The sequence below is a fragment of the Hemitrygon akajei genome, chromosome 6 (genome assembly GCF_048418815.1).
Source record: "Hemitrygon akajei chromosome 6, sHemAka1.3, whole genome shotgun sequence".
Lineage (NCBI taxonomy): Eukaryota > Metazoa > Chordata > Chondrichthyes > Myliobatiformes > Dasyatidae > Hemitrygon > Hemitrygon akajei.
Genome location: NC_133129.1, coordinates 87,366,509 through 87,389,820, shown reverse-complemented (window position 1 = coordinate 87,389,820; position 23,312 = coordinate 87,366,509). Strand labels below are relative to the sequence as shown.

The following is a 23,312-nucleotide window of genomic DNA, read 5'->3' as shown; positions in this document are numbered from 1 at the left end:
GGAATGTGCCCTCTTCCCATTACTACTATCAGGGAGGAGGTGCAGGAGCCTGAAGACCCACACTCAAAGACTGAGGAACAGCTTCTTCCCCTCTGACAGCCAGTACTGAATGGTCCACAAGCACACTCCACTATTCCTTCTTTGAACTTTTGATGTTTCTGCTCCTACTTTGATACAACGGTTCTCTCAGGTGATGCTATGTCTTGGTTTGGAGAAAATCAGAAGTCGAACTTTTGATCCTCGATTTTATTTTGAGAAAAGCTGGGGTTCATTCGCCCGCTACTATCATCTGATTTAATTGATACGGTTTCCTTCTGATTTTTCTTTAAGTGGATTTGAGTTGGTGGATTTATTGAGTTGGTTTTTTATGGAAGCTTGTACGATGTATAGCTCCGGGGTTGTGCTCCCAATGGGTTTTTTTTTTAGTTTAGTAGGGTTTTTTTTCCTTCTTTTCCTTTCAAAAAATATTCTTAACACTTTCTTTTTTCCTCTTATTATTGATATATTGCTTAGCTTTGTTAATCAGTTATTTGCTAATTTAATTCCTTATTGTACATAATGACATGTTGACTTAATGTATCTTTTTTTGTTAATCTTCAATAATGATTAATTTTAAAATGAAATGTATTTTTTGTAATTTTAGTGATCTTTATGTCTTGTGTCGTACTGCTGCATATTGGGGGGTTTGATAGTCTTTTTTAATGGTTTCTCTTGGGTTTCTTTGTTTTGTGACTGGAGACAAATCTGAAATATACATACTTCAGGCACTTTGAATTTTGAGGTAAAGCGTACCATAGGCTTGCCTTTAGAAGTTGAGGCATTGAGTCAGAGAGTCGGGAAGTTATGATGCAGCCTTACAGAAGTCTGTTCAGCACACTTCCAGCGTACTGCCTTCGGTCTTGGTCGTCCCGCCACAGGTAGGCTATGGAGGGTTGGGAGAAGTTGCAGCAGAGGGTCGCCAGGAGTCTGCCTGAATTAGAGGGCATGAGAGGTTGGACAAACTTGGGCTGTTTTTCCCTGGAGCCTCAGAGAGGAGATCTGATAGAGGTTTATAAAATTCTGAGAGGCGGAGATAGACAGCCAGTATAGTTTCTCCCAGACCCAAACTGTCTAATGCAAGAAGGTGAGTACTTAAAGTGAGAATGGAAAAGTTGAGAGGAGATGCGCGGGACCTTTTCGTTTTGCGCAGTGGTGTGGGTGCCTGGGTCGGCCAACTAGGGCCAATGGTGAGGGCAGGGTCGGTAGTGGTGAATCTGTGGAATATGTTGCCGTGGACGGCGGTGGAGCCCTGACCTTAGGGTATATTAAAAGTGGAAGCTGATAGGTTCCTGGACAGTCAGGGCATCAAACATTACGGGGAGAATGGGGTTGAGAGGGATAATAAATCAGCCATGATGGAATAGCAGAGCAAACTGGATGGCTGAATGGCCTAATTCTGTCCCTCGGTTGTGGAGCAGTAGACCTAGGGGTGATTAAGAGGCTCTTAGATATACAGGGTATGAAAGACTATGGACCTTGGCAGGCAGAAGGGATAAGACATCAGAAGCTTAATCATTTTGACACAGTTTTGGGTTTTTTTTGTTCTATTTGTATTCTTCCTTGCAGAAATTGTGCATATAATATTTGCTTAATTTAATTTTCTAGCTAACTGTGTATGCTATCTGTCTGCGATGGTGACACAGGTAGGTTTCTCGTTACACAGAAGTGGTCCTCATTCAGGATTCGCCAAAGGTGAATTTGTAAGTTGAGCCAGTAGCGAGGGAGGCAAATGTGATTTTAGCATTCATTTTGAGAGGACTAGAATATAAAAGCACGGATGTAATGCTGTGGCTTTATAAAGCACAGGTGAGGTCTCATTTGGAGTATTGTGAGCAGTTTTAGGCTCCTTCTTATATATTTACTGAGACACAGCATGGAATAGGCCCTTCTGGCCTTTCAAACCACACTGCCTAGCAACCCTCCAATTTTAACCCCAGCCAAATCACAGGACAATTTACAATGACCAATTAGCCTATCAACCAGTATGTCTTTGGACTGTGGGAGGAAACTGGAGCACCCAGAGGAAATCCATGCGGTCACCGGGAGAACGTACAAACTCCTTACAGGCAGTGGTGGGAATTATTCCCTGTTTGCTGATACTATAAAGCATTGTGCTAATCATTATACCACTATGCCACCCCTTTCTCTCAGAGAGGATGTGCTGACATTGAAGAGGGTTCAGAGTAGTACTTAGACAGATTAGGAGAATGGGAAAGAAAGTGGCAAATGAAATACAATGTTGAAAAATGCATGGTCATGCACGCTGGTAGTAGAAATAGATAAACAAACTACTTTCTAAACAGGGAGAAAATCCAAAAATCTGAGATGCAAAGGGATTTGGGAGTCCTTGTGCAGAACACCCTAAAGGTTAACCTGCAGGTGGAGTCGGTGGTGGGGAAGACAAATGCAAGATTAGCATTCATTTCAAGAGGTCTAGAATACAAGAGCAGGGATGTGATGCTGAGGCTTTATAAGGCACTAGTGAGGCCTCATCTTGAGTATTGTGAACAGTTTTGGGCTTCTCATTTAAGAAAAGATGTGCTGGCATTGGAGAGGGTTCAGAGGATGATTCCAGGAATGAAAAGGTTATTATATGAGGGACGTTTGATGGCTCTGGGTCTGTACTCGCTGGAATTTGGAAGTATGAGGGTGGATCTCATTGAAACCTTTTGAATGTTGAAAGGCCGAGACAGAGTAAATGTGAAAAGTATGTTTCCAATGGTGGGGGAATCTAGGACAGAGGGCACAGCCTCAGGATAGAGGGGAGTCTATTTAAAACAACGATGCAGAGAAATTTCTTCAGCCAGAGGGTGGTGAATTTGTGAAATTTATTGAAGGCCAGGTCATTGGGTGTATTTAAGGCAGAGCATGATAGGTTCTTGATTGGACACAGCGTCAAAGGTTATGGGGAGAAGGCTGGGGAGTGGGGCTGAGGAGAAAAAAAGGGTTAGCCATGATTGAATGGCAGAGCTGTCTTGATCGGCCAAATCGCCTAATTCTGCTTCTATATCTTATAGTCTTTTGATCACGAGAATGATTCCGGGAATGAAAGGCTCATCATATGAGGACCTATTTATGGCTCTGGGTCTGTACTCATATGAATTGTGGTGCTGGTTGGGGGGTGGGGAGGGATCTGATTGAAACTTACCAGATGTCGAAACAGAGTGGATGTGGAGAGAAAGTTTCTTATGGTGGGAGAATCTAGGACCAAAGGACATAGCCTCAGAGTAGAGGGACATCCATTTAGAACAGAGATGAGGAAGAATTTCTTTAGTCACAGGGTGATAAAAATGTGGAATTCATTGCCACAGGCAGCTGTGGAGGCCAGGTCATTGGGTATATTTAAGGCAGAGGTTGATAGATTCCTGATTAGTTAAAGCATGAAGGAATACAGGCAGAAGGCAGGAGACTGGGGCTGAGGGGTAAATGGATCAGCCATGATGAAATGACAGAGCAGTCTCGATGGGCCAAATGGCCTAATTCTGCTACTATATCTTATGGGCGTATGGTCTTATGTACTGTACTTGTGCATCTGACAATAGCCTTTGTCTCTTACACAATCAGGTGCCAAAGAGCCCTTTCCTGTTCTGTATGCTCTATGTTCTATATACAGTTTGGGAACTAAAAAGGGGTTTTGTCTTTGGCATGTGCAGGTCAACGGACCACAGCAACCTTTACAGCATCTGTAGTATCTTGTGTCCCTTCAGGCTGTTATATGTTTGAGTAAGACCATTAGATACAGGAGCAGAATTAGGCCATTTGGCCCATCTTGTCTGTTCTGCCATTTGATCAAGGCTGACTTATCTTCCCTCTCATCCCTATTCTCTTTGGTGCCTTTACTAATCAAAAGGATCCCCGCCTTCTTCTAAACTCCAAGGAGTATAGACCCAGATGGTCCAACCACTCCCGAAAGGCTATTCTGCCCCTCTTTTGTCTAGTAGAGTGCTTTGAACTGAGTGTGAACTAACCCGGTCTTGGCGAAGTTGGTCCAATAGGTCATCACCACTGCGCTGAGCATGACGTCGTTCTTGGAGAAGTTACAGGGGAAGAGCTCGGTGACTCCAATCATGGGGATGCCGAAGACGTAGGGGATCTCGTCGCCGTGTGCTGCATCTGCCCACACGGCCTTCATCTCGCTCTGGCAGTGGTGGTAGAAAGTGTAGAAGTAGGTGGGCGACTGGTACTCGGCGTGGAGCCGGGCAGTGGCAATGGCCGGCGCGACCCACTGGTGGTCGGTGAAGAGTGCCAGAAGGGTCTTGCGCCGCATCTCGCCGTTGTCGCGGTCCGCCCAGTCTGTGTACATGAATTTGATGGTCTCCCGAAGGATGTCCTTGCCTTCCGGGTAACCGTAGAGGTTGTCCACGAAGTTGGAGACGGCAAAGTCAAAATAGCTGGCTGAGATGCCATCCTCTGTGTTCACCAGCGACTCCACAAACTTGAAACCCTCGCCCTGGTTGACACCCAGCAGAATGTCATAGTTGAGGAACTCACCCTGTTCCATCAGGATCTCAGGGTCATCAGGGAGGACATCACCGTCCACCACGGGCCCAAAAGCGATGTGGTACCTGGTGGGTTGGATGTCCTGATCTACCAGCTCCCGGTAGGACTTTCTCCGCAGGCAGTCCACCATGTCCACAGTCTCGGCAAAGTTGCAGCCCACCTTCTTGGCCAGCATCCTGGTGTATTTAGCCGGCTGGTAGTTGACGGACCAGCTTGAAATGGCAGTGCCGCTCTGCGCAATTGCCCGTTGGAAGAGGCCTGGAAATGGAAAAGACGGAGAGATGAGGCGGGGCTTCCTGCGGACGTGTTTCACTCTGTCCAGCTTATGCATTCTGATTGGTCTATGCCAGCCCCTTCCCTCTATCGTTCATCTCCTGTGACACAGAAGGGAGGCTGTTCGGCCCAGCCTCCTGTGGCAGCCCTTTGTAAACTGTTCCTGCCAGAAACACAAGAGATTCTGCAGATGTTGGAAATCTTGAGCAACACACAGAGGAAGTGCTGGAGGAACTCAGCAAGTCAGGAAGCATCTATGGAAATGAATAAGCAGTCTATGTTTTAGGCTGAGAGTCATCGTTAAGAGGCTCAACTGTTTATTCCCCTCCATAGTTGCTGCCCGACCTGCTGAGTTCCTCCAACATCCTTGTGGGCTGATTCTTTCATTCCACATCTCCATATCCACTCTTCCTCCATCTCCCTCAAATAGACATCATCCAGTTCCCTCTTGTACAGTGTTATTTCAATCTGCCCCTCCTCCTCCCCACTGAGAGTACAACATGGAAAAAGGCCCTTCGGCTCATTGAGTCCATGCCAACACTTAATCGATCATTTACACCAATTCCATTTCATCCTCCCCGATTCCCATCAACACCCCCCAGATCCTCCCCCTCAGGGGTGGGGGCAATTTATAGTGGCCAATTAGCCCACCCGAGTCCACTCATCTTTGGGATGTGTGAGGAAATTGTATTATCCAGAGAAAACCCATGGAGATGATGTGCAAACTCCACACACAGATAATGCCGGAGGTCAGGTCTGAACCCAGATCTCTGTCACTGTGAGGGTGCAGTTTTACCTGTATTAATTATTACTCTCTAGACCATTAAATCTTCAACCCAGCCAGCTTCCCTTCATGGTCCCAATATTAATTTTGAACCCCCCTACCCCACCCCTCTCTTGAGATCTTATCCACATTCAGGGAACAGACCCATCTTTGTCAGTCCCTCCCACAGAAGTGCCTCACCCCAAAGCCCACCACACACAGATCTTGTTCCATCTCTTCTGGTGTACGTTTGACCTTGGTGGGGGCGGTCAAGATGCATGAACCTTGACCTCTTGACCTCCAGCCTCATTTCAGTAACAGTCAACACCCAAATGGAGAATGAGCTTGAATGTCTACTGGTCCTTCTGCCAAGAGAAACCACAGTGAAAACCATGATGGTCAATCCACCCTGTTTGGTTGTCATTGTGGTCGGGAGAAGGAAGGGAGGCAGACTGATAGCCCCATTTCTAGCAACTCCACAATTCCATCACCCCAGATGGTGGTGAATGAGTTGGAGGACGTGCTCTCCACCTTGGAGTTGTGGGGGAGGGTGGGTGTGGATACCTTGAGGCCCAGGCAAGGCTGCCAACTCTTCAGGAATGGTTGGAGTGTCCAGGATTCCATCGTCAAAGATCCCTACCATCTGGGCCGTGCCGTCTTCTTGCAGGAGGTCCAGAAGCCTTAGGTCCTACATCAGCAGGTTCAAGGACCAGACGACTGGATTGGATCTGGTATACCCACTCGAATGTGCAGGAACGTAAGAAGCTGCAGGGAGTTGTGGACTCAGCCCAAAACATCACAGGCACACCCCTCCCCACCATCGATCCTATCTACCTCAAGAAGTGTTGCCTCAAGAAGACATCATCAAAGATCCTCACCATGCTATCTTCTCGTAGTCACCATCAGTACAGAAGTCTGAAGTCCCACACCACCATGTTCAAGATCAACTACTTCCTTTCAACCATTCAGTTCCTGACACAACCCTAATCACTCCAGTTTAGCGACACTATGACCACTTTGATTACAATGTTCAGATCGTGTTCTTCCTTGTACAATTTGTGTCTTCCTCGTGAATGCTGTGTACCTGATGCTATGTGTCAGGGTCACTAGCGAATTCAAGCGCAGAAATCCCAGAGATTTCAGCAGTTCAACCAAAACAAAAGATTTAAGACAGAAATTATTAGCAAGAGTGATAAGAACTCAAGCATTACACTGAATCTTGAAGAACTGAGTTCACTCACGTTACGTAGAAGAACTTGGTCAGTGTTTCACCTGACAAGGATATACAATAACTGAGCAGAGAGGGGTTGACATGCCCCCCCCCCCAAATACACGCTAGAACACATAAGAATCCAGGTCCAATCAAACAGCCGCAGTGTCCAGACGAATCAATAACCCCCAAAGACTACAACTATAATACAAGACTTTGAAAATCCCGTGCTAACTCCATTTCCCAAATTGAATTAAGGTGATAAATACAAAGAGAGCTTAACACTCCCCGTGATACCAAATGAGACACTTGCAGCACAAAGTGAAAACCCAGAGCTAATCCAAAGGCTAACAATTAGACATAAAGGGTTAACAATCCAAGTAACACTGCATACCCAAGAAAAGACGATCTACATACTCGTTGAAAAAATCTTTTCTTTTAAGACTACCCCTGCTTGTGACACTATGTACCTGTGATGCTGCTCTAAGTTTTTTGTTGCACCCGTACTAGTGTGGATGACAGTGAACTTGACTAGTCCCTCTCCCTTTGTTCTTTTATAGTCTCCTGTTTCCAACAACCATACATCCATGCCTGAAGTCTCACACCACCAGACTCAAGGACAGTTGGTTCCCTTGAAACATTCGGTTCTTGAACCAAACCGCACAACACTAAGTCATTACCTCAGTATAGACCATAAGACCACAAGAGATAGGAGCAGAATTAGGCCATTTGGCCCATCAAGTCTGCTCTGCCATTTCATCATGGCTGATCCGATTTTCCTCTCAGCCCCATTCTCCTGCCTTCTCCCCATAACCCATCATGCCCTGATCAAGAATATTTCAACCTCTGCCTTAAGTATACTCATGACTTGGCCTCCAGAGCCACCAGTGGCAATGAATTCCACAGATTCCCCACCCTCTAGCTAAGGGAATTCCTCCTAGTCTCTGATCTAAATGGATGTCCCTCCATTCTGAGCCTGTGTCCTTTGGTCTTAGACTCTCCCTCCACAGGAAATACCACCTCCACATCCTCTCCATTGAGGCCTTTCAAATTTGATAGGTTTCAGTGAGGTCCCAGAGCTATCAAACACTCCTCATATGGTAACCCTTTCAATCCTGGAATCATTTTCATGAACCTTCTTAGAACCCTCTCCAATGTCAGCACATCCTATCATAGATTAGGGGCCCGAAACTGCTTACAATACTCCAAGTGAGGCCTCACGTGTAGGCATCCATTAGTCTCGTGAGACCATGGATTTGCCCCTTGGAAGGTTTCCAGGGCACAGGCCTGGGCAGGGTTGTATGGGAGACCAGCAGTTGCCCAGCTGCAAGCCTTCCCCTCTCCACGCCACCAATGTTTCCAAGGACCCAAGCAGCTTGGCACCGGTGTTGTCGCAGAGTTAAGTGCCTTGCTCAAGGACACAAACACGCTGCCTCAGCTGAGGCTCGAACCAGTGACCTTCAGATCACCAGTCCGATGCCTTATCCACTAGGCCACGCGCCAATACCAGTGCCTTATAAAACCTCAACATTACATCCTTGCTTTTATATTCTAGTTCCCTTGAAATGAATGCTATCATGGCATTTGCTTTTCTCACTGCCAACTCTACCTGCAAATTTGTTTGGGAAATCCTGCACGAGGACTCCCAAATATCTTACATGCTACAACAGGATACTAAACAAACTCAGGCAGCATTACCTACGACAATGCATCCCTCGGCCTGAGCTCAATGCATCCTCTGTATGTCCAGTACAGAGGGGGACTGAAATGACACCACCTACCTTGAGAGCCTGCAGGGCACCTGGACTTATGATGTACAGTAAGATCAGTCTTCTGGAGAGTGAGCCCATGCCACGTCCTTAGATCCTGTGCCGATGAATTTGTGGGGTTATTTGCAGGCATTTCTAACCACTCCATAATCCAATCTGAGGTTCCCACCTGCTTTCAGAAGACCACGATCATCCCAGTACCCAAGAAAACAAGGTAACATGCTAAATGACTACTGTGCCTTATTCACCGACTACTGGCAGTGGCTCCACCATCAGGGCAGCATGGTAGCATAGTGGTTAGTACAACGTTTTACAGAACCAGTGACCCAGGTTCAATTCCTGCCGCCACCTGTTCTCCCCATGACCGCATTTTCCTCCAGGTGCTCCCGCTCCCCTGCACAGTCCAAAGGCTACCGGTTAGTAGGTAATTGGTCATTGGAAATTGCCCCGTGATTAGGCTAGGGTTAAATAAGTGGATTGCTGTGTGGTGAGGCTTGAAGGGCCAGAAGGCCTGTTCCACGCTCTATCTCAATAGATAAATAAATAAAGTTATTTGAATATTTCAATACAATTTGAGTGATCTTGTATATATATTTGTTTATTTAAATGATTAATTTTGAGATATACATAAAAATCGTTCAATGCATATGCCATCACGCTACCACATGATACGAGTGGCCTCACATAAAGTAAACTCAAAATTAGACCCGCATTTCGGTCAGTGTCTTCCTTTGAACTAATTGAATGTTTTGAAGCTACACAGCATAGTAGACATGCCTTAATGACGACGGCCAGTGGCCTCACCATCATGAAGTGCTTCAGGAGGCTGGTCACGGCACACATGAACTCCAGCCCCCCAGCCAAACTCGATCCACTGCAATTTACCAATTGCTGAAAGCAGGTCTATGACAGGCACCACCCCCTGGCCCTGTCTTCATCACCGGTGCAACCAGACAACAAAGGCACCCACAGGTTCCTCATTACTGAATACAGCTCTGCCTTCAGCACCGGAATTCCAAACAAGCTCGCCTCCCAACTCCAAGACCAGGACTCAGCAACCCCCTCGGCAGCTGCATCCTTGACTTCCTGACCGACTGACCACAAAGAGAAAGGACAGGGAACAAAATCTCTAATACCATTAACTTCACACTCTTCGCCCCCTACTTAACTCCCTGTACACTCCTTTTTTCTATATAAAATATCTTTATTACAAATTCGGTGTTATATATACAAACCAGTGACTAACACAATTGCTTCACTACAAATAGACAATACACCTTATACTAAAGTGTTTCCATCTCTGTCAATGATGGCAATTACCCCCTGCGGAGCCTCACAGTCCCAGAATGCCTCTGAGGTCGCCGTGGGCTGCGCATGTTCCTTCTCAATATTTACCCGGGCACAAACATACAAACATAAACATTGCCAGGCAGTCTGCCCGGGCAGATCCTCCCGCCACCCGTTTCCAAGACCCTCGGATGACGGATTTCGCCAGCCCCAGGAGCAAGTTGACTAGGACATCCTCATCCCTCCATGCCCCCCTCCTCACTGGATGACCATATATAAACAGGGTGGGGCTAAAATGCAACCAGACAGCGAGAAGCAGCCCACGCAAATATGCAAAAAGAGGCTGCAGCCTCACATACTCCATGTACATGTGGTACACGGTCTCCTCCAGCCCGCAGAAGTGGCATGCGGGTGGGAGATCCATGTACAAACTGAAGAACTTATTGCAGGGCACCGCTCTATGCAGCTCCCTCCAGCCGAGATCCCCCAGGTGCATGGGAAGAACCCCCTCGTAAAGGGACTTCCATTGGGGACCCCCTTCACCTCCAGGTGGAAAGACCAACCGCCATGGTGTGTCGGGACGGTGGACAAGGGCAAGGAAGTGGAGGGTGTGGAGCAGCAGCCCATACAGATACCTCCTACTTGCATCCCTGAATGGGATTGTGGGTGTCGAGGAGAGATGGCTCAAGTCGTGTGGACTCGGCTCTCGGATGAGACTACGGGGCCTGGGCTCGACAAGCAGCTCAGCCTGAGTTGTTCCACACACCTGAGCCGCACCGACACCCACTGAGGTAGAGCAAGGGTCGGCCATGACTCTGCCCTCTGCCTGAGGAGGGGATTCCCGGCCTGAGGCGACCATGTTCCAGACTCTCAGTAGGTCCTGATAGAAGCCGGGCAGACTCCGCAAAGCAGTACGGCTGACGCCCGCCGGTGGTAGCCGCATGTCTTCGTGAAGACAGCAGCCCCTCCGGAGGAAGAAAGTCGCCAACACGTGCCACCCGGGAGGGTGCTCGGCGTACAGGAATCTCTGCAGAGTCCTGAGGCAGAGAGCTGTCAGTCGCGTTCGAACACACACCAGCGACTGTCCGCCCTCTCCCACTGGGAGACCTCAAGACCACTGCAGAGACCCAATGTTTCCTGTTGCCCCAGAAGAAGTCCACTAACTTCCTCTGCATTCTCGCAACAAATGGGGCAGGAGGGGCCAAGGTGACCATCCGATACCACAACATGGAGGCCACCAGCTGGTTTATGACCACCACCCTGCCTCGATAGGAAAGCACCCTGAGAAGGCCTGACCAGCGCCCCAGCCGGGCCATGACTTTTGTCTCCAGGTCCTGCCAGTTTGCCAGCCAGGTCTTCCCAGAAAGACTCAGGTAGATTCCCAGATAGAGGAGACGTCTAGTGCTCCATTCAAAAGCTCTCATCTCCTCCGGCAGGGAGTCCACCTGCCACTGACCCACTAAGAGTCCGGAACATTTTGCCCAGTTGATCCTAGCGGAGGATGCTGCCGAGAAAACTTCTTGGCACTTGTGCATCCTCCGCAGGTCATTGGGATCTGTCATCATGAGGTGTACATCATCGGCGTAGGCCGACAGGATGACCTCCATGTCCGGTTCACGCAGAACCAGACCTGTCAGCCTTCGCCGAAGAAGGCTCAGGAATGGCTCGACACTGATTGGGTACAAATGACCGGACATGGGGCACCCCTGACGTCCTCCTCTTCTAAAGGGAATGGGCGCTGCCAGTGATCCATTGATCTTAACAAGGCACTCTGCGGCAGAGTATAGGAGCCAGACTTGGGCCACAATGTGTGGTCTGAGCCCAAAGGCCTGCAGAGTGCCCACCAGGAAACTGTGGTCTACCCGGTCAAACGCCTTCTCCTGGTCAAGAGAAAGAAACAGTGCCCGGGATCCAGTCTCCTGATGCAGGTGGATCAGGTCCTGTACTAGGTGGACATTGTCCTGGATGGAGCATCCTGGGACTGTGTAAGATTGGTCAGGATGGATCACCTGTCTCATTACTGAACCAAGATGGTTGACCATTGTCCGGGTGAAGATCTTGTAGTCCGCGCACAAGAGGGAGACCGGCCACCAGTTATTTAGCAGGCGGAGGTCTCCCTTCTTGGGCAGTAGGACCACGACAGCTCTCCGCCATGAGAGGGGCATTTCCCTGGTGGCTAGGCTCTCCCCTAGGACAAAACTGTAGCCAACCCCTAGGACATCTCAGAAAGCCTGGTAAAATTCTACACTCAGTACATCTCAGCCAGGGGACTTACCCCTCCAGAGTTGCTGAAGGGCAGTAGACAGCTCCTCCCGAGACAGGGGATTATACACTCCTGATAGTGTGGCCTGACTCTACTTTACCTCCACCTACCAGTTTGTAGTGGGCTGGATCTCAAGACAGAGTTGAGGAAACAGATATGGTGACATGGTCACAAACATGAGAAAGTTTGTTGGAAATGCAAATCAACACACTCAAAATGCTGGAGGAAGTCAGCAGGCAAGGCAGCATCTTTGGAAGTGAATAGACAGTCGGCATTTCAGGACTGGAAAGAAAGAGGAGGTCAGAATAAGGAGGTGGAGGGAGGGGAGGATGAAGTACATGATGACAGGTGATAGCTGAAACCAGGAGAGAGGAAGGGGCGAAGTAAAGATTTGGGAAGTAGATTGGTGAAAGAGATGAAGGGCTGGAGAAGGGGATAGCCCACTCCTCAAGGTTCAACAGTGTCTCCGCTACTGCCATTACTTCCCAAACTGACCTGACAAACCTGAACACTAATTCGTACAGTATTATTTTTGTCTCTTTCAACTTGTGCAGATGTTGTTCTGTTTATTTTCTCTCTTAAGTTGTGCAAAATTCATTTTAATTTAAGTGAATGTTTGTCACAATGTGGGTGCGCTGGCCCTATCGGAACCCAAGTGCAGAGGAAAGACAGACTCCGATGTAGAGGTAGCGATGAGAGTTTATTCAGAATAATTCCAAAAGGACATCAGTGGCTTGGCCAAGCGACACTGCGAGATATAACATTCTCAAAACTAAGACCCCACCAGTAGTGCTAAATTGGGCATCCACTTACATAATACAAATAACAGGGAATCCTCAAGCCTATCAAAATAAATTTAACAAGCTTCAACAGAAGGTGCCAGGAGACCACATTACAAAGGGTGAGCTGCTTGAGCAAAACACAAGGAACTCAAAATGATTAAGAACTCATATTAAACAACAATTAACCAATCCAGGTGCTCTAAAAACCTTGTAGCCGAACTCTCTCCAGCTGCCCAACACAGGCCCACAAGGGCTCATTACAGTATTAACTAAGGTTAATCACGTTTGTAATGGACAGTGCTGCAGCTGTAAGAAAGTTGACTTTCACAATATTTATACCCTGTGAGCATTGGTTGGTTGGCTTAGTATTGTTGTCATTGTGCCCAAATACAGTGGAAAACCTTAGAGTGCCATCAAGACCAATCTTGCAAAACAAAAACATAAATGTGATGGTACCAGAATAGAAAAAGTGCAGGAAGTAGAGATGAAGATTTCTGATCACTTTGGGAAAGAAGCTGTCCTTCAAATATGAGGCTCCTGAACCAGTGTGGGTAACTTCGCACACCCCACTGAACTGATTCCACAACCTGTGGACTCACTTTCAAGGGCTCTACAACTCATGTTCTCATTATTTATTTATTTGCACAGTTTGTCTGTTTTTTGCACATTGGTTGTTGGGTCAATCTTTATTTGTGGTAGCTTTTCATTGATTCGATTGTCTTTTTATGTTGTAATGTGAATGCCTGCAAGAAAATGAATCTCACGGTTATATTTGGTGACGTATATGTACTTTGATTATAGATTTACTTTGACCTTGAACTTTGAAGAAGGTCGTTAAAGGATATAGCAGGATATAGGTCATTTATAGTTATGTTCAAAGTAAATTTATTATCAAAGTACATATTTGTCACCATAAACGACCCTGAGATTCATTTTCTTGCTGTAAATTCAATAAACCCTTAATAGAATCAATGAAAGACACTGTGCAAAAGACAACAAACTGTGCAAATACAAAAAGCAAGAAATTCCAATAATAAATAAATAAGCAATAAATATCAAGAACATGAGGTGAAGAGTCCTTGAAAATGAGTCCATAGGATGTGGGAACATTTCAATGATGGTGCTAGAGAAGTTGAGTGAAGTTATCTAGAACCTCATATATTGGCATTTACATTCCCGGAAGCGTTCTTGGGAACCTCCTCTGGAGCCTCCCCAATGCCAGCACATCCTTTCTGAGAAAGAGGAGCCTAAAACTGCTCACAATACTCTACGTGTGGTCCGATCAATGCTTTATAAAGCCTCAGCATTACATCCTTCCCTCTATATTCCAGTCCTCTTGAAATGAATGCTAACATTGCATTCGCCTTCCTCACCACCAACCTAACCTGCAAATTAACCTTTAGGGAATCCTGCACAAGGACTCCTAGGTCCCTTTGCACCTCTGAGTTTTTAATTCTTCCCCTCATTTAGAAAATAGTCTTTGCTCCTTCTACCAAAATGCATGACTGTACACTTCCCTACATCATATTCCATCTGCCACTTCTTTGCCCATTCTCGCAATCTGTCTAAGACCTTTTGCAGGCTCCCAGCCTCCTCAACACTACCTGTCCCTTCATCCATTTTTATATCACCTGAAAACTTGGCCACAAACCTATCAATTCCATCATTCAAAGTGTTGACATATAAAATGTCCAGAGGGGGTAGACAAGGATGAGTCCAGGAATGAAAGGGTTATCATACCAGGTAAGTTTGATAGTTCTGGGTCTGTACTCGCTGGAATTCAGAAGGATGAGGTGGGGGAAATCGCATTTAAACCTTTCACATATTGAAAGGCCTAGACAGAGTAGATATGGAAAGGATGTTTCTCATGGGGGGCGGGGGAAGAGTCTAGGACAAGAGGGCACAGCCTCAGGATAGAGTGGCGTCCTTTTAAAACAGAGGTGCAGAGAAATTTCTCTAGCCTAAGGGTGGTGAATTTGTGGAATTTGTTACCACATGCAGCTGTGGAGGCCAGGTCGTTGGGTGTATTTAAGGTAGAGATTGATAGGTTCTTGATTGGGCATGGCATCAAAGGTTACAGGGTGTAAGCCGGGAACTGGGGTTGAGGAGGAGTAAAAAAGGATCAGCCATGATTGAATGGCGGAGCAGACTAGATGGGCCAGATGGGCTAATCCTGCTCCTATGTCATATGGTCTAATGTGAAAAGGAGCAGTCCCAACACGGACCTTTGCAGAACACCACTGTCCTTGGAAGTAGTCTTTATATATTTCATAAAGTTCAAAGTCCAAATGAAATCTATTATCAAGGTATGTATATGTTACTCTGAGATTCATTTGTTGTGGGCATTCTCAGCAGAGTCAGTGAAATACTAGAGAATTGATGAGAAACTGCACACAAGCACTTAAAAACAACCAAAATAGACAGAGACAGATTCTTGTGAAGTGAAGGGTTAAAAGGTTACTGCTCAAGTATGAGATGACAGAATTGAGATTCCTGCTGAATCAGGCACAATCGTATTAAAGTTGTGGAGAACAGATCTAGTCTCCATAGATGCAATGGTGTAGGACATGTTTTGGAGACCACACAGTTATTCCCTGGCAAGTTTCTCAGTTGAGGTATTGAGTACAAGAGCTGGCACTCTGCCCAAGGATAGCCTGCCCCTCTTACAGGGTTGCATCCATGCCCAGGTGTCACTGGAGAAGGAGTACACACTGTCCACAGGTACAACGAGGGGCAGGAGTTACACAGTAAACTCCACCACAGGGGTTTAGGTGCATTCTGGATGGAACAGGCTGAGTTGCAATTTTAATCTGCAAAGAATGTGAATCGTGGAGCAACATAATATTGCAATAATGTGATGCCATAATCACCAAATAAAACTCCTCTGAAAAAACAGGGAAAATCCCATTCTCACCCCTACACAATTCCCATCAATCCCTTCCTCCCAGATTCTACCTCACATCCACATGACAAAACCTGGAAATATCAGCGCATCAGGAGAGTACAAACTACCTAGGGATCCCTGAGAAAATCAACACACCTGCGCAGCACCGTGGAAATCAACACACCTGGGAGTACCTCACAAACATTCGCACACACCTGGGGATACCCCAGAAGTATCAAAACTCCTCGGGATACCTCGCAAATAATCACACATACCTGGAGATATTCCACAAGCACTAGCACACCTGGGAATACCTCACAAATATCACGCATTCCTGGTGATAATCCACAAATATTAATGCACCTTGGGATATCTGACAAATATAAACACTTACCTGGGGATATTCTGCAAGTACTAACACACCAGGGAATATCTCACAAATATTCTCACACATCTGGGGGTACTCCACAGGCATTAGCATATCTGGGGTTACCTCAAAAATGTCTATTCACACCTGGGGATACCTCACAAGTATCCATTTACACCTGGGCCTAGTGCAAAGATTAAAGAAGCACTCTGGGTATTCAATAAATCTCGGCAGTGTTCCACTAAGTGTAGATTCCCAGGGACTCCACCATGACATAAATACACATCCAGCACCTCTGTGAGTAACCACACATTTGACAGAATCTGCTGAAGATATGAAGATAACACTCACACCACCTTCCCAGGGACATCCTAGAAAGATCAACATTCTCCTTGGAGCTGCTGTGTAAATGTCAATGCATTGCTACAGTATCCATCTACACATTGGCACACTTCCAGGAATATCATCGAGAAAATAATGTTCCACTGTGAATGATTTGCATTTATGAACAAACATGGGGTGTGTGGGGGGGGGGGGGGGGCGGTGAAATCCCTCATAATATCAATCTGTCCCCGAGGATATCCTGTAGACAACAATAGTGTTTAGAGCCAAACTGTAATGAACGACTGGCTGTTGGTCGTATCTGACGATGACTGCTAGATTTGTGCAGTTCTGTCGTGTGTTCGCAGGTGGTTGCTGAGTCCAAGTCGTGCGAGGCATGGACGTCCACAATGAGGACATGAAAACAGCGCTGGATCTGGAAGCTGAGCTGCTCCTGTTGCTTTCCTTTTTTGTCAGGCAGCGATTAGCACTGCTCAGCATCTCCTCTCCAGGTTGGGAGCGGTTCTAACCAGGGCTCGCCAGCCATTTTGGTACAAGCCTGGCCCGCGCAACGTTACGTTTCGCGCAGTCGTTGAACCTCTGACGGGGCTCCTCCTGCCCAGTGAAAACTCGCCATATAGCAGCTGCTCGAGAGTTCGGGAATCCTTCATGCATACGAGATGGCCCGACCACCGAAACCGTGCTTTTACAGTCATGGCCTCAACAATCGTGGACCCTGCCCTGTTGGGGACCCCTAGTTTTGTGACATAGTCCTGCCAACGGACGCCAAGGATCGACCTCAGACTATGCATATGGAACCCCTCTGGCATTCAGGGGAAAATACAGCTAAACTAACACAGGACTGGGGAGCAACAGTAAATATCAATCCAAATAAACTGCACTCAAGTGTAAAAAGTGAAAACTTTGCAATTGTTACAACATATTAAAATGATGCCAATGATTCTTCAATGCTTACAGACTCGTGCTGATCAGTAGATGTGGAAAAATCCTCAATGTTTTCCACGTACTAACTACAGATGTACCGTGGAGAGGGTTCTTTCTGGCTGCATCATCATCTGGTATGGGGGGGCAGTACACAGGATCCAAAAAAGCTGCAGTAAGTTGTAATCTCAGTCAGTTCCATCATGGGTGTTAGCCTCTATAGTATCCTGGACATCCTGAACGACCGATTCCTCAAAAAGGCAGCATCCATCATTAAGGACCCCACCACCCAGGTCATGCCTTGTTTGCATTGCTGCCATCAGGGTGGAGGTACAGGAGCCTGAAGGGACACACTCAGCAGTTCAGGAACAGCTTCTTCCCTTCTATCACCTGATTTCTGAATGGACACTGAACCCACGAACATTACCTCACTACTTTTTTCCCCCTCTCTTTGTGCACTAGTTATTTATTTTTTAAAGGTGCTCAGTGGTTGGGAGTGCTTTACCTGTGATGGACTGGGTTACATCTACTACTTCCAGGCCGTGATGCAACTGGTCAATATACCCTCCACCACACATCTGTAAAAGTTTATCATAGTTTCAGCAGTGAGATAGAATGTCTGGCTGAGTGGTGTCACAACAACTTTGCACTGAACATCAGTAAAACCAAGGAGCTGATTGCGGACTTCGGGAAGGGGAAGTCGAGGGAACACACACCAGTCCTCATCGAGGGATCAGGGAGGATGGGATGAACAGATTCAAGTTGATGGGTGTCAATATCTCCGAAGGTCTATCCTGGGTCCAATATGTCATTGCAATTACAAAGAAGGCGTGGCAGTGGCTACATTTCATTCCGAGTGTGAGGAGATTCGGAATGTCATCAGCGACACTTGCAGATTTCTACAGATGTACTGTGGAGAACATTCTGACTGGTCGCACCACTGTCTGGTACGGAGGGGCCACTGGACTGCAGAAAGTTGTAAACTCAGTCAGCTCCATCATGGGCACCAGCCTCCCCAACACCTTCAGAAGGTGATGCCTCAAAAAGGCAGCATCCATCATTAACAACCCCCATCACTGAGGACATGCCCTCTTCTCATTGCTAACATCAATCAGGAGGTACAGCAGCCTGAAGCCACACACACATTTCAGAAACAGCTTCTTCCCTTCCGCTATCCAATTTCTGAATGGGTGTTGAACCCATGAACACTACCTCACTATCTTTTCCCTCTCCTTTTGCACTACTTGTTTAATTTTTATATATACTCCTTGTTGTAATTGATAATTTTTTATTATTACACATTGCAATGTACTGCTGCTGCGTTAAATTTCACAACATATGCCAGTGATATTAAACTTGATTCTGATTAACAGTGCTTATTGACACACTCAGTGATCAGCAGATACAGGCACTTAACCAATAATCAATAAATTCCAACACACTCCTGATGATCAGTAATTACTTCATTCATCTATATATTCAGTGGTCACTTTATTAGTTACTGCCTGACCGAACAAAGTGGTCACTGAGTGTATGTTCGTGGTCTTTTTGATGCTGTGAGCTCATCCTCTGCAAAGTTTGATGGGTTGTGCATTAGAGACACTCTTCCCCACGCCAGTTCTAACTGGTGGATATTTAAGTTATTTTTGCCTTCCTGTCAGTTTGAACTGGTCTGGCCATTTTCCTCTGACCTCTTTCATTAACAAGGCATTTTGTCCACAGAACTGCTGCTCACTGGATGTTATTTTTTTGCACCATTCTCTGTAAACTCTAGAGACCATTGTGCATGAAAATCCCAGGAGATCAGCAGATTCTGCAATACTCAAACCACCCCATCTGGCACCAACAATCATTCCACAGTCAAGATCACCAAGGTCACAGTTCTTCCCCATTCTGATGTTCGGTCTGAACAACAACTGAACCTCTTGACCATGTCTACATGCTTTTACTCATCGAGTTGCTGCCATTTGATTGGCTGATTAGATATTTGCATTAATAAGCAGGTGTACAGGTGAGCCTAATAATGTTGCCACTGAGTGTAATCCACACAACTGAAGAGTTTATCCTAATGACAACCTTGGCCTGATCCTATCAAGTACATTCCCTTTGTCCTATCCACCCCTCCAATTCCAATTCTACAACTTAATACTAACTTATTTTCTCACCTTCCCAGTTCTGACGAAGAGTTTCCGACCTGAAAGGTTAACTCTGTTTCTCTCTCTCTCCATACAGGCTGCCTGACCTGCTGAGTCTCTCCAGAATTCTCTGTTTTTATGTCTGACTCTCGGTGATCTGCAAATACAGACAAACTCCCAATGATCAGTAAATACTGAAGCATTCCTGAGAATCAGTAAATACTGACAGAGTCCTTAAAATAAGTAAATAATGACACACCTCCTATATTCAGTAAGTACTGACAAGCTCCCAGAGTTAAGCAAACACTGACATGTGTTTCTGAATGCTTTGGCTCTCTCCTGCTATAGGAAAGACCATAAAGCAGAGAAGCAGAATTAGGCCATTTGGCCCATCAAGTCTGTGTCACCATGGCTGATCCATTTTCCCTTTCAGACCCCATTCTCTTGCCTTCTCCCTGTATCCCTTCATGCCCTGAACAACCAAGAACCTATTAATCTCTGCCTTAAACACACCCATAGACTTCCACAGCTGCCTGAGGTAATGTATTCTACAGAATTACCACTCTCTGGCTAAACAAACTCCTTCTCATCCAAATGGACGTCCAACTATTCTGAGGCTGTGTCTCCTGGTCTTAGACTCTCCCACCAGAGGAAACATCCTCTCCTCATACACTCTATTGAGGCCTTTCAACACTCGACAGTTTTCAATGAGATCCCTCCTCATTCTTCTGAATTCCAGCGAGTGCAGCCCTAGAGGCATCAACCACTCCTCATATGACAAGCCTTCCAGTCCCAGAACCGTTTTTGTGAACATCCTTTGAACCCTCTCCAATGTCAGCACATCCATTCTGAGGTAACAGGCCCAAAACTGCTCACAGTACTCCAATGAGGCCTTGCCTGTGCCTGTGCCTCAACATTACATCCTTGCTTCAGATACCATTGACTTTGTGGGAGTGCAGAGGAGATTTTATGAAGATGTTACTGTGATTTGTGGGATAGATAGCCAGTACCACCTTTTATGCCCACCTTGAAAGGGAGAATATAACTACAGCTGTGAAGATTGCTGCTGCACCCGGTGACCCTGAGATTTCTGTCTCGGAGGCCGATGTCAGGCTGTGATGCAGGAGGATGAACCTTTGTAAGGTGGCAGGCCCGATGGAGTACCTGGTAAAGTTCTGAAAATTTGTGGCAACCAACTGGTGGGGGTATTCAAGGACATTTATAATCTCTCTTTGCTATGGTCAGAAGTTCTCACCTACTTCAAAAGGACAACAATTATACCAGTGACCAGAGAAAGTAGTATGAGATGCCTTAATGTCTATCACCCAGTAGCACTCACGTCTACAGTGATGAAATGTTTTGAGAGGTTGATGATGGCTAGAATGAACTCCTGCCTCAACAAGAACTTGGACCCACAGCAATTTGCCTCTCGGCACAATAGGTCTTTGGCAGACGTAATCTAAATGGCTCTTTATAGGGCTTTAGATCACCTAGACAATACAAACACCAATGTCAGGATGCTGTTCATCAACTATATCTCAGTATTTTTTAACACCAGCATTCCCACAATCCTGATTGAGAAGTTGCAGAGTACCTGGACCTCAGGTACCTCCCTCTACAATTGGATCCTCGACTTCGTAATTGGAAAACCACAGTCTGTGCGGATTAGTGATAACATATCCTCCTCGCTGATGATCAGCACTGGTGCATCTCGGGGGTGTGTGCTTAGCCCACTGCTCCACTCTCTATATACCCCTGACTGTGTGGCTAGGCATAGCTCAAATACCATCTATAAATTTGCTGACGATACAACTATTGTTGGTAGAATCTCAGATGGTGACGGAAAGACGTACAGGAGTGAGATATACCAACTAGCGGAGTGATGTTGCAGCAACAACCTGGCACTCAACGTCAGTAAGACGAAAAGATTGTGGACTTCAATATTGTTTGTCACCCAAAACGGGGGTCACCAACCTTTTTTGCACCGTGGACCAGTTTAATGTTGGCAATAATCTTGCGGACCGGCCGAGGGGGTGCTGTTAATCACGAACGGAATATAGGTGATAAGTCAACTATGTCACTTATAAGTGGTTAATACACTCCATTTCATTTCTAAAAGGGTTTATCTAATGAATTTAATATTAAACACACAGCGCATATTTTCCTCGCATGAATATAGTGATAAGTCAATTATAACTCACTCATTAGTCAATAGCATCATAACATTTTAAGCAACATTTGGATATTAAACACACAGCGTATATTTCCCTCGTATGAACATATAAAATCATTGCAACACACCAGTGAAAGGACAAGGTAAGGGCCGGAGGTCCCCGTACCGGGGCTGCGATGGTCACAGTCCGGAGGGAGCGGCTCACAAAAGATGGCTGGAGAGATGACTTTCAGTAGATTGCAGTGAGGTAGCTGCTCTGCTACTTACAAACCCTGAGCCCGAATTAGGTCGTCTGCGAATATTTTAGCACCGGGTTCCCCACAAACATTCGGTGTGCTAAACAGGTTTAGAGGTGACGTCCATCTGTCCGCGCTCCAGGCCAGTAGCAACGGCACTTCTTGCCGGCTGTGCGTGGCGGCCGGTTACCTGACGCCAACCAGTGATCCCTGGCGCGAGGGTACCACTGCATTTAGGCCACTGATGACCTCGCGTGGGTAATGACTTTGCGTGCATAATGACCTCGCATGTGTTCAAGTTCAACAGTGGGCGTGACAGGGAATGAGGAAAGGTGCAGCTGACTCGTATCGTTTCATATCACCAAATCATATCGTTTCCTCTGACCACTGACCCAAAACACTTGAAAATTTCAACAGATGTACGGTGGAGAGAATTCTGACTGGCTGCATCACTGTCTGGTATGGGGAGGGGGAGTGCCACGGCACTGGATCGAAAGAAGCCACAGAAATTAGAAAAACTAGTCAGCTCCATCTTGGGTTCAGTCTCTACAGTGTCCAGAACATCTTCAAGGACCAGCTCCTCCGAAAGGCAGCGTCCCCTGTAACCCAGGACGTGTCCTCTTCTCATTGTTACTGTCAGGAAGGAGGTACAGAAGCCTGAAAGAACCCACTCACTGATTCAGGAACAATCTTTTCCCCTCTGTCATTCAATTCCAATAAGGACATTGAACCCATGAACACTACCTCACATTTATTATGCCAGGCAGCATCTATGGAAAAGAGAACAGTCGACATTTTGGGCCAACGACTTTCAGTAGGACTGGAGAAAAAAAAGCTGAGCAGTAGATGGTCCTCCACCACATTTTAAATCTACGCCTCAGCATTTTTTCTCCAGTCTTGTTGAAGGGTCTTGGCCCAAAATATCGACTGGACTCTTTTCCACAGAACATAGATGCTGCCTGGCCTGTTGAGATCCTCCAGCATTTTGTGTGTGTAATTGGATTTCCAGCATCTATTATTTCTCACTTTTATAATTTCAGATTTTATACCATTTGAAAATAAATATATCATATATTTATATATAATATATCACACACACACATACACACACAATCTGATTCAAATGAATGACATATGCCCGATGCACTGTAAATGTCAACACCCTCCCGATTGTCAGAAAACACCGACACACTCCCGACGGTCATTAAATACAGATATCAGATAGTCAAACAATCTAGATGAACTCCCGTTGGCCAGAAAATAGAAAAACACTCATGATCGTCAGTCTAACTACATAGTCCCAAAAGCCAGTAAATAGACCATTCACAATCCGGATCGTCAGAAAATACATACACACTCACGATCGTC

The 23,312-nt window shown here is 46.2% G+C and overlaps 1 protein-coding gene across 6 annotated transcripts in view; it reads right to left on the bottom strand.

The window, feature by feature from the left end:
- LOC140729226 (neuroligin-1-like) overlaps positions 1-23,312 on the bottom strand; it is a 448,622-nt gene that overhangs the window by 4,032 nt on the left and 421,278 nt on the right. For all 6 annotated transcript variants that reach the window (XM_073048746.1, XM_073048748.1, XM_073048749.1 and 3 more), the window contains one exon: positions 4,008-4,797. In XM_073048746.1, coding sequence (XP_072904847.1) covers positions 4,008-4,797 — 790 coding nt within the window. The remainder of the gene's footprint in view (positions 1-4,007; positions 4,798-23,312) is intronic.